Source organism: Aethina tumida, chromosome 1, assembly GCF_024364675.1.
Source record: "Aethina tumida isolate Nest 87 chromosome 1, icAetTumi1.1, whole genome shotgun sequence".
NCBI classification, from domain to species: domain Eukaryota; kingdom Metazoa; phylum Arthropoda; class Insecta; order Coleoptera; family Nitidulidae; genus Aethina; species Aethina tumida.
Genome location: NC_065435.1, coordinates 58599544 through 58610619, shown reverse-complemented (window position 1 = coordinate 58610619; position 11076 = coordinate 58599544). Strand labels below are relative to the sequence as shown.

The 11076-nt window shown below is 29.9% G+C and overlaps 1 protein-coding gene across 1 annotated transcript; it reads left to right on the top strand.

Annotated features, from left to right (window-relative positions):
• Positions 1-2680: 2680 nt before the first annotated feature.
• On the top strand, positions 2681-4597 carry LOC109602191 (beclin-1). The gene is made up of 7 exons (XM_020018521.2): positions 2681-2939; positions 2998-3097; positions 3144-3277; positions 3327-3593; positions 3654-3877; positions 3937-4063; positions 4115-4597. The coding sequence occupies exons 1-7, from the start codon at positions 2745-2747 to the stop codon at positions 4493-4495; spliced, it is 1428 nt and encodes a 475-aa protein (XP_019874080.2). The 5' UTR covers positions 2681-2744; the 3' UTR covers positions 4496-4597.
• The last annotated feature ends 6479 nt before the right edge of the window (positions 4598-11076 follow it).

Below are 11076 nucleotides of genomic sequence, written 5' to 3'. Positions count from 1 at the left end.
ATAAATTTGTAAATTTCAAATAAACTGTGAAAATAATACTTTTACACCACTATTAACACTATTACTTAATTTTACTTGAAATCATTTTACTTCATTGGTGGAAGTTATAATTACCAAAAAATTCATTCACCAAAACTGATTGCGATTAATTATATTTTTTCATACTATTCATCAAATTTCTACAAAATCATATAAACCGTTTTAAACTTTGAAAACTTGAGTAAGTCGACTTATGTTGTGTCGAATCTATCAGAAGATAATAATATTTTGACCATTGTTGGTTTATTTCAAATAAAAAAAATAAAAATATTTCAAAATTTTTTCATTAAACATTTTATCACCTATTGCTGGTGTCAAGAAACGGTTATTTTAAAACTACTGTAAACCATTGTCACATAGTACTTCTTTCTAAAAATGGTGAATGCGCAATATTTGCTATTTTTTAAAAGATTTTGTATATGGTATATATATAGTATATGCATCGAAAAATGTATGAAGAAATCAAATAAGTTGAATTACAATAAAATGTAATTGATTTAAAGTTGAACTTAAACTATGACCCAAATACCATTTTCCAAAAATGTATAATTAAACTCTAATAGTAAATTAATTCATTGGAAATCTGATGAAACTGCTTTATTTCGCATCTTAGATGGCTTCAATCAAAAAGTCTGACGTGTCTGTGCTCGTGGTACCGTAGAATGTTAAATTATTGCGTTTCAAAAAAACCAGCGCCAAAAGCTGAAAGAAACGTTGCAAAAAATACATTTGAACTCGTAATTAAATTAATTAGAAAGCCACCTCGATGACTTCGGCGGTGCTTCTCTTATCAATTTGCTCCACGTAGAAGCGTGTTTACCCCAGACGCGGCCACAGAACCGACCGTTAAGTGCTCGAGTACACAATCCAACTCGAACAAACTGTACCGTCGTACGACATTAGCGGTTTGCAGAACGGTTGCCGTGCACCGCTTGGAAATTAGGGCCGCCGATGTGACATTGCAACTCCACAAGTTGCACATACGAGGTATAAACTGGGACAGGACTGACACGGTTCGAACGATTAGCGCCAGGACGGCAACCGCCGTCAGATGTGCGACTTTGTGGCAGACTGTACTTGAACCTGAGTTAAGCTGGTCGTCATAGTAACGCCTAGACGGCTACCAGTCGATAGGATCGCGATGAGTTGCATCGATGTACTCGCGATGCACCTTCAATCGTTTGTCAATCGGCCTGCGGACTAGTTAGACCGATGGATGATTTCGGGTTTGGCCTCGATGCGATGCTCTATTTATAGATCGGGTTTTCGGGATGAAGTAGATAAGTCCACGCTTTCATGGGGAGTTTTAAATGATTAGTTGCTGTTTGTAGTTGGTCGATAGAAGATCAAGTACACATAAAACTTCTTAAATGAATTCGGTTTTCAGTATATTTTATCCATAATTATTATAGGGTAAAACTTCAATGTAAAAAATAAGAATAGGTTTATAAACAAATACTGAATATGCTGTTTTAATTTTTTTTTAATTTTTAATATTGCTATTGGAAATAAGTAGAAATTAAATTAAATTAAAAAATTTCACTAGTAGGCTAATTTTTTACCTTGGTCAGTTGTAAAAGTATCAAGCTTCAAATTGATAAAAAACTGTATAATAACTATAGAGGGTGTCCCAGAATATGTAGGCTCTCTTTCTGATTGATATGTAAATCAGTCAAGATTTTCTTAAAAGTTTACCATAAGGAGATAGGGAGGCTTAGACAAAACATGCTTAATCTTAACCAATTCATCACAATTTTAGATTTGTGTTTGTGATCGTTTTAATGCTAAAACATTAAGAACGACATTTTTGAAGAATTTGCTCTCATATATTGAAATGTACAAAAGCAAATTGTTGGTTAATGTATCCCTGGACATAAATCAGCATTCCATAATATAATTGAAAACCCACGACATTTTACTGTGGGTATAAGCAAATTTTGTGTAGTTTTGTTCCTGTAGGATGTTTAACATAAGAAAAAACATCATTTTTTGATAAATCAAATTTAGACTCGTTAATAAGAACTACTCGTTCCCACTATTCTGTCGCCCAGTAAATGTGATCCTGAGCAAGTCAAAATTAGACTTTCACATTTTTAGTACAAACAAGTCCCATTTCCTCTAGTTTGACTTTTAATTTCAGTTGACAATTTTTTTGTAACTATCCAATTATCCAATAAATCTATTTAAATTAACAGAGAAGAGTGAAAGACCAAGTGCTATAATTTTGTCCATTGAAAAATAAAATATTATACAATTTTTTAAAGACTAAAATTAGATTGCCAGTTGCATAGCAGACACAACAATAATAGAAAAAACTAACATCATAGGTACTGGCATCCAGTTCAAGTAGTACAGCTCATATTTTAAATATAATTATGGCCACTACTGTATATAAAGGAGCACTTCATGGAGTGTGCTTAATACGTGTATCAAGGGAATGAACAACAATACAAAAATTACCTATATAAAACATAATGAAATGTTGTATGTGGTATCAATCATGGAATTAAAAAGTGAAAATTGAAAATTGAAAACTAAAAATTTAATAACTGGCCATTTCTGATTTTAACACGACAATAAGTTACCATGACATTATTAATAATTTGGAAAATTGTCACTTTTGTCAATTTGCGTCAAACATCTTGAATATATTTTACAATTTTGCTATTTTTTATGCTTTTATAAGTTTTTGTCAGTTTTTAATCATGGATGATATAATGCCGACAGAGATCTTGGAGGACGATGAGGGTTCTATAACACACGAAGATCAGGAGGAATTCGTGTATGAGACACACGCAGACGTATACAGTTCACCTTCCAAACTCCTAGTACCACCAGATCGTGACGATTCGTACGAGTCCCAAGAGTCTCAAGAAGAAGATGATAACAAACATATGGGTGTATTTTTTTTTTCACTTTTATTCTAAATGGGATACTTTTAATAAAACTAATTTACAGGAACAGTTTGGAATGTACGATGATCTTAGTGGCAGTGATTTATCTGAAGGGTCATTAAATGTTGATCATGTTATCATCGACACGGAAAAAGTTGAATCAAGTGAGTTAAATATTTTCTGTCCTCAATCATTTATAAAATATTTTAGTTGAGCGTCTCAGTGAGACTGACAAAAATGAATATGAAAAAATGATTTTGGATATACAACTCTCTATTTACCAAGAAGAATCTAAAAATCACTACTTGCACAAAAGAATAATAGACTACGTCCGCAAAAGAAAGGTATTTCTTTCAATAACATATTATATAATATAAATTGGAAAATTTTTAGATGGACACATGTTTAAGAGAAGCAGACAATGATGATAGCAGAGTCTACGTTAAAAGATACAAAGCACAATTATTAAATTATGGAACACTAATAGAAGATATTGAAAAAAACAGAGAAGCTTTTACTACAGACATAGAAAAGATTAAAATGGAACGTGATAATCAGATTCAAGCGTCAGAAGTTTTATTTCAAAAGTTGCAGGCCAAAGAAAGAGAAGTAGGAATTGGATTGATACACGCAAAAACTGGGCTTCCTTTACAAGATAAGGTATTTTATTCAGTTAGTAAAGATTAATTTATTTATGGTATGTTTTTGTAACATTTATAGAAAGTAGATATGTTACTGAATCAACAAAAGGAATACTACAATCAAGTAAGAGATCGAAGATTAAAACATATTAAATTAAAAATGAGAGTCACCGATCTTGAAAAGAGAATGAACCAGCTTTTATATATTGGCGAAGGATTAAATTTACTCGATTATGAAACACTGCAGTTTAAAAATCGTTCCTATCAAGATAAATTAGATGACAGAGAGGACGAATTAAACAAGTTTGAATATTCATTTATGCTGAAATATTTATCCACAATTTACACCTTATATTTTTTAGACTGCGTATGACATGTAGAAATGGCATTCAAGTGTTGGCTCACTTCCGGGAAATATCAACTTCGACAGAGGAAGAAATTTATAAAGAAATTGAGGAGTTAAAAAAAATCAATGAATCTGTCGATAAGGTACGTATTTTACTACCTAAATTTTGTTAAAAATTAACACGACAATTTTAGACTCGTGAAAAATTGAACAAACTAAAGACGAAGCGTAACATGATAAGAAATCAGGCCTACAATCTAAAAGAATCATTGGGTCTCCTAACTAATCCCGATTTGTTAAAAGACATGGAAAAGTCAATTGATGACCTCGCAAATCTCACTGATCTAGTAAAAGAAGCTGAGACAGATAACAAATTGAACAAAATTAAAATCAGAAACATTCGCAAAAATATGGAAAAAATACCCCAGAGTAAAAAGGAACTGGATAAATTGCCGGCCATACGAAAGTCACCGAGAAAGGTACACAGGAACAGAATTATCTTACCAGTTGACGCGTTCAAAGGTACCAGAGGACTGCCATTGCCAAAGTACTGCTTGGGAAAAACTCGTATATAGAATATATTTAGGCTAATCACGTATAATTGAATATGTTACTGTCGAATACTATAGATATCTGATATATTATTGCCTCGATGAAATATATAATTTTTACAAAACATTCTTGATTGGTTATTCAGCATATGTCCTTTGAAGTAGACAAGATCCTGTAAGGATGAGATGAGCTTAATGTTTTTGAATTCATAACCCAAGTGTATTGTCTTGTTTTATTATAAAATACATTTGAAAACACTATCACAGATTTCTCAGGGGCCAATCAAAAGTCCCCAATATTCATGTAAATTTCCAAACCGCAAAGACAAACCCCCCAAAGCATGGAAATGCAAACTATTCAAGTAAACAAACTGACCAAACTATTATCTCACATTACCAATAAAAAAAGCTCAAACAAACCCAAGGCACCGCATAACAGGGAATTGTAGACCAATTTATCATAGCATTGATCTCGAGAGGTTTCGGTTACATACGCGGTTTGATTGACGTATCGGATGTGGGGCAAAACCGGCTCCTTTTCCCTTCTGCGAAACTCCGAAAAAAAAAAACCATCGGCCGGGACGGGGCGTCGCCTCAGAAAATCGAGAGTGAATTTAGCCACGATTTTTTTAATATCCTGACTGCCATTGAGGTAGCTTTGTTGTTGGCCACCTAGAAAAGATCCCCATCTTTGTGTATGCTGACGAGACAGTGATTACGTCATTGTCACCATAACGCCGGTTTATATTTCCAAAGCCATATATTCTGTTCCCGACAAGGCTTATGTGCTGTATTTTATTAGTGTGCATGACTGAAATTTAGTCAATATCCTATTTGATATAACTATCCTAATTATTAGATTCCAAGTTGCTAACTAAATTAATATTAACAAAGATTACATTTGACACAATTACTCAATAATTATTCATACTCTCTCAATAAATTTTGGATGATCAAAGATGAAGGTGGAGACATATGTATAAACTGCTAGATCCTCATTAACATTATTGGTATAAATAAAAGTAAACCTCATTGACATAGATACAAACGGGAGCGTTCTATAAAAGTTCATCCTTTCAATGTCTTACATATAACTAATTAAGCATCAATAGCACAGTCGCGATAGGTTTAATTAGCGAAAAGTCAAGTGTGTAAAAGGTACATCATCAAGGCATCAAATGAAGCGTGTGGAGGGTTGGGCGGTTGCTCTTTTGCTGTCGATGGCAGGTGACAGGCCAATCCACTCAGCAATTGCATCAGATAAATATAATAGGGCTAAAATCTCGACGACCGCTTGTACGGCATAATGGACGGAGGGAAAACCGACACGCCATTCTGTCGTTGATGATACCAGGACTCTTCTGGACTGTCGATACTTTACCAAACGATTGGCTGGGCGTATCTTTTTTTTTTATTGCTAATTTCATGCCGTTTGTTTGGAGACTACGCGTTGTTCAACGGCCTAACTGACAATATTTCAACACCCGTCAGTTTGTCTTCGGGATAATAAAATATATTATGCGGATAATAATAGGACAAGTATTGTATGAAATCTAACTGAATTAATGGCAAGTGAATTGCGACGTTAACTGTTTGAAATGAAATTCGACCACTAATTGTAACCGAAATTGTAAAATGACGTTGTCCGGCGTAATAACTTGTTTGTTTAATGTCGAATTAAACAACAAAATTAAATTTGACTATTGTATGCCGGACATAATTATCTTTATGTTGACCCAATCCAATATTGTTCGAAGTTTGTTCTCTAATATTGTAAACACATAGTAATTTTAAACAATAGATTATGCTAAACAATTTCATTTTAATAATGTTCAATTACGTTAGTATCACTTCATAATTATTATTTCATTTGTTCGCCGCACTCTTAAAATTACGTGGTAAGTAATAAATGCAATTTCGAACACTGCGAGTTGTTATGCGTTTTGTTCTCTATTCAATGTGAATTTTGGTTCAAACCGGAGTAAAATTTGATATTTTGTATTTAATTTTGCATATGATTCTATTCAATATATCGAAATATAAATATAAAATACTGTGGCCTATTTCATTTCAAATTGACCGAAAATATTTTTTGCAGCTTGGGGATATTTTTGTTTTTAAAAGTGTAAAACTACTTTTATTATTTTTAACATGTTCAATTTCAATAACAAACGAATATATTGGAGAGGTCACTCTTACTGCTGATAATTAGTCAATATTTCAGTTCCATCATCATCATGCCCATGCTAATTAAATTTATTTTTTACGTTAGCCATTAATTTCATTAATATTTTATTTTTTATCAATTAAATTAAGTTTAAATTAACACTACCAGAGTACATTTTTAATTAAATATTATTTACATATAAAATGTAATTTAATATTAGCTACTAATATTTTAATTTTGATTATATATCAATTTTCTTTAATTAATTTTTTATGTACCTACTAATTATTTAAATTTTTAGTACTAATATTAAATAAACAATAACAAAAATTTAACAAAATATTTCAATTTTAACAAAATGAATCAGTAGACTTGAAATAGAAACCGTCTATTCGTTAATTGAATTTAAATTTTATCTTGTCTACTAATAATATTAATTTTTAGTAGTAAAATTAAATCAACAATGACAATAAATAAAAACTATTTAAATTTGTTGAAAATAGAGGTAAAATCCCGGTCAGAGTGAATCAGTCCATTTGAAATGGAAAAGTACATGTGTCTTTATTATTTATAAATAATTGTAATTAATTAAGAAATATATCAATTCTATTAAAATTTGGGAAAAAATACCAAAATAAATTAGTTGATTTGAAATGGAATAAGCATATATATTTAGTTAAATTTAATATTTTCTATTAACTGTTAATAGCCTAATTTTTATTAATAAGATTAAAGAAACAATAACAATTATTAAAAAATATTTTAATTCTATCAAAATATACGTAAAATCGTGACCAGAATTTTGTCATTTTAATTTAATTTATCATATTATCCACTAATAATATCTTAATTTCTAAAAATTAATACTATTAAGAGTAAAATTAAATTAACAATAAGGATAAAACTATTTTAATTAGATAAAAATAGAGGCAAAATCAAGTCGGCGTGGACCAGTCAAATTGAAATATATCAAAAACTAATTAACCAATAATATTTTAATTTTAATAATTTGATTAAATAAATAACAATAATCAAAAATATATCAATTTTATTAAAATTTAGATAAATACACCATTAGATTAGTTGAAATGAAATAGGCAATGTGTATGTACCAATTAAATTTAATATTTTCTGTTAACTGCTAATTATTAATAATCTAATTTTTAGTAATAATATACAATTATAATAATTGATAAATATTGCAATACTATCAAAATATAGGTGATATGAACAGAATAGATCAGTCGATTTGAAAAGGAAAAAGCCATGTGTATTTGTCAGATAAATTTATGTATTACAATAACTATTTTAATTTTTAGTGATAGAAAATATTTCAATTGTATGAAAGCAAAATTATGACCATATTGTATCAGTCGATTTGAAATGGGATAGCTAATTTAATTATCATGATAATATTTTTATTTTTATTAGTAAAAGTAAATCAATAATAATGATAAATAAAAAATTTTTCAATTCGATGAGAATAGGGGTAAAATCACTGTCTGAGTGGATCAATCGATTTGAAATGGACCAGGCACTGTGCATTTGCCAATTAAATTTATTTTTTTATGTTGACTGCTAATAATATTTTATTTTTTAGAAATAATAACAATAAATAAATAACATATGATATCTATCAAAATGTAGGTAAAAACATAACCAGAATGGATCAGTCGATTTGAAATGGTATTTGTCAATTTAATTTAATACTTTATTTTAACTAACAATTGGTTAAAAATCAAATAAAATTTACACAGTTCATAAACTAGTTTAATATGTTTAATATGTTTCGTCTGAACAGCTATTAGTTTATGAAATAACCAAGAATATCGGTTAATATAGTGGAAATAATCAAGAAATTTAATATTGTTAGGTAGTTTATAAACTATGCAAGACAGTTCCGCTAATACCAAAATCATAATATTTGATATCATAAAATAACTAAATTCTAGTTGGTTTGTAAATTATTAAACAATAATTTTCCAGATAATTTTATTACAATGCATTGGGTATTATTAATTTTTCTTTCAATGAAAAGCATAATTTATAGAAAATTTTCATATCAGCAACACAATCTCGGATAGTATCTAAACCTCTAGATTTTTTAATTATTTCTACTACATTAGCCGGAATCTTTGGCTAGTTCACAAACTAATTGCTAATTTAGATGATGTTGCGTTTTCTATCTAAATAGCTAACGGTTTTGTTAGTTCATAAACTCTCCAGATAGTTTATGAACTAACCAAGTTTGCACATTAGCCATAATTTGTATATAGAATAAAGAATTATGCTAAAAACGCTAACAAAACTATAAATAAATAAACCATAAGTCTATTTGTATGTTAAATTAAAACAAGTAAGTGGGATCCATCCAATAACTAACACCTTTAGGTACGTTGGGTCTAACGAATGATTATTTTATTCCCAACATTATATGGACGTTTATTCCGCAATGGCCCCACTAAAATACCCACAGTCTGACGCGTTTGACGAACAGTTTTGGATTTCCTTAATCGCGAAACAGAATTACCATTGTCTTGAATAATTGTACCGTAATTCTAAGAAACTGGTGGGGCTCCGCCGGTAAATGAAACAGAGTCGGATTAGTAAATTTCGAACAAACAAATCTAAAAAAATGTCCTTTTGAGGTTTCCAAACAGACCACTTCAATAATAACGTCACGAATAATCGGATTTTAGATAAAAATTTATTGTCCGAAAGTTAATCAAAACTAAAAATTCAATGGGGGGCTTAATGAAAAATCAATGAATCGACGTGTCGTACAGCTGCCAACGTTTGTAATTGCTTCAGCATTATTTCATTCTGTTTTCATTGTCGGTGTTATAAAACCATTAAAATGAGCTAAAAAAGTTGCATCAAATAAATACAGGCAGATTGAGAGCAGTTCTTTTCATCGCATATTGGTGTCGTGTTTAGATTCGATTTGTAGAACGGATATTGCCATTCGTTATCCTGATTACTATTCGTTCAATCAATGTTTGTCCATATCCAGGAGCGTTGACTGTACTGGGGTGAAAAATAATTCATTTTCCTTAAGCCCACCCAAACTCGATGAATATATAAGACTGATGCGAGATGCGGCATTATTCCGAGTAGAAAACAAAATATTTTCGTTTCACAACAACATAAAATAACTTCTGACGATTTTCAAACCTCAAGAAAACGCAACGTTTTCTTGATACTAAACTCAATTTACGTGGCATTCCCTAACTTATCTGCTGATAATCGTTAAATGATTTGTCTGAAACACGCGCGGAGTTTCCATCCCCCACCATCCCCCCTGATAAAAAGCCCAACGTAGAGTTTAACAAATAAAAAAGGGAAGGCAATTGGTTTCTTGTTGTGAACATATCTGGGCAGTTACCAAAAATTGGAGCCATTTCAGCTGAAATGGAGCGTGTACAGTCGCAACCGCTGAAACGATAAAGAAATAGGTAGCTGTCTTTGATTTATTTCGTCGATAAAAAACTTCTACCGCAAAGCACTTTCTGGATGTGTTTAATTATTTTAAAGAAAGTTTTTTTTTAATTTATCGTTTACTGATGTAATTTGGTTCATATAGACACTTAAATGAAATTAATTAGGCAGTTTGGAGTTTTTAGTGTTGAATATTTAATGTTGTTTTTAGACAAAATATATTATTTACTGGGCTTTATCATTATTTTATTTATGAGTAAAATTATCAAAGTTTATTAATAACTATTATATTGCTGATCATAATATCAGTATGTTTTTTATTGAAAACTAAGAAAATTGAATTTGCATCCAATATGCATGAATATTAATAACTCTGTGATAGATTTCAAAATCATATTTTGAATTAATACAAATCTCTCAGACAGTAATATACCATAAAGACTGGGACGCTGGAATTGTTTTATTGACTTATTATCTTTATTCAAATCTACGTAAGTACGTTTCCATTTTAAATTAATATTAGTTGTCTGTATCATTTTATTTTGAAAATGTTCATAATATTGTTTTCGACAATAAGTTTAGTATTAATAAATTGATAAAGTTAACTATAATTCAAGAATCACTTGTATCTTATATTTTTTATGCAGGATATAATAAGCAAAATAATAGTTTTTAATAATTTTATTTTTATTGTAAATATCAGATTTTTTAAATATATAAAAACTATATTGCTAATGACTTGGTGGCAAATCAGTAGAATATTCACAAGTACGCTACACTGATTGTAAATTGTATGAGAAAAATTTCATAATGCAATTATCCTTTATTTATTCCTTTATATACAGCATATAATCAAAAAGCATGAATGATTTACAATTTAAAATATAAATAATCTACATTTTAGACAAAATATTAATTTGCAAATGTATGGGTAAAATTTCTGATAATACACCTTCTGGGTAATTCCCAACATTTGTCTTAAACATTTGTACAACACATA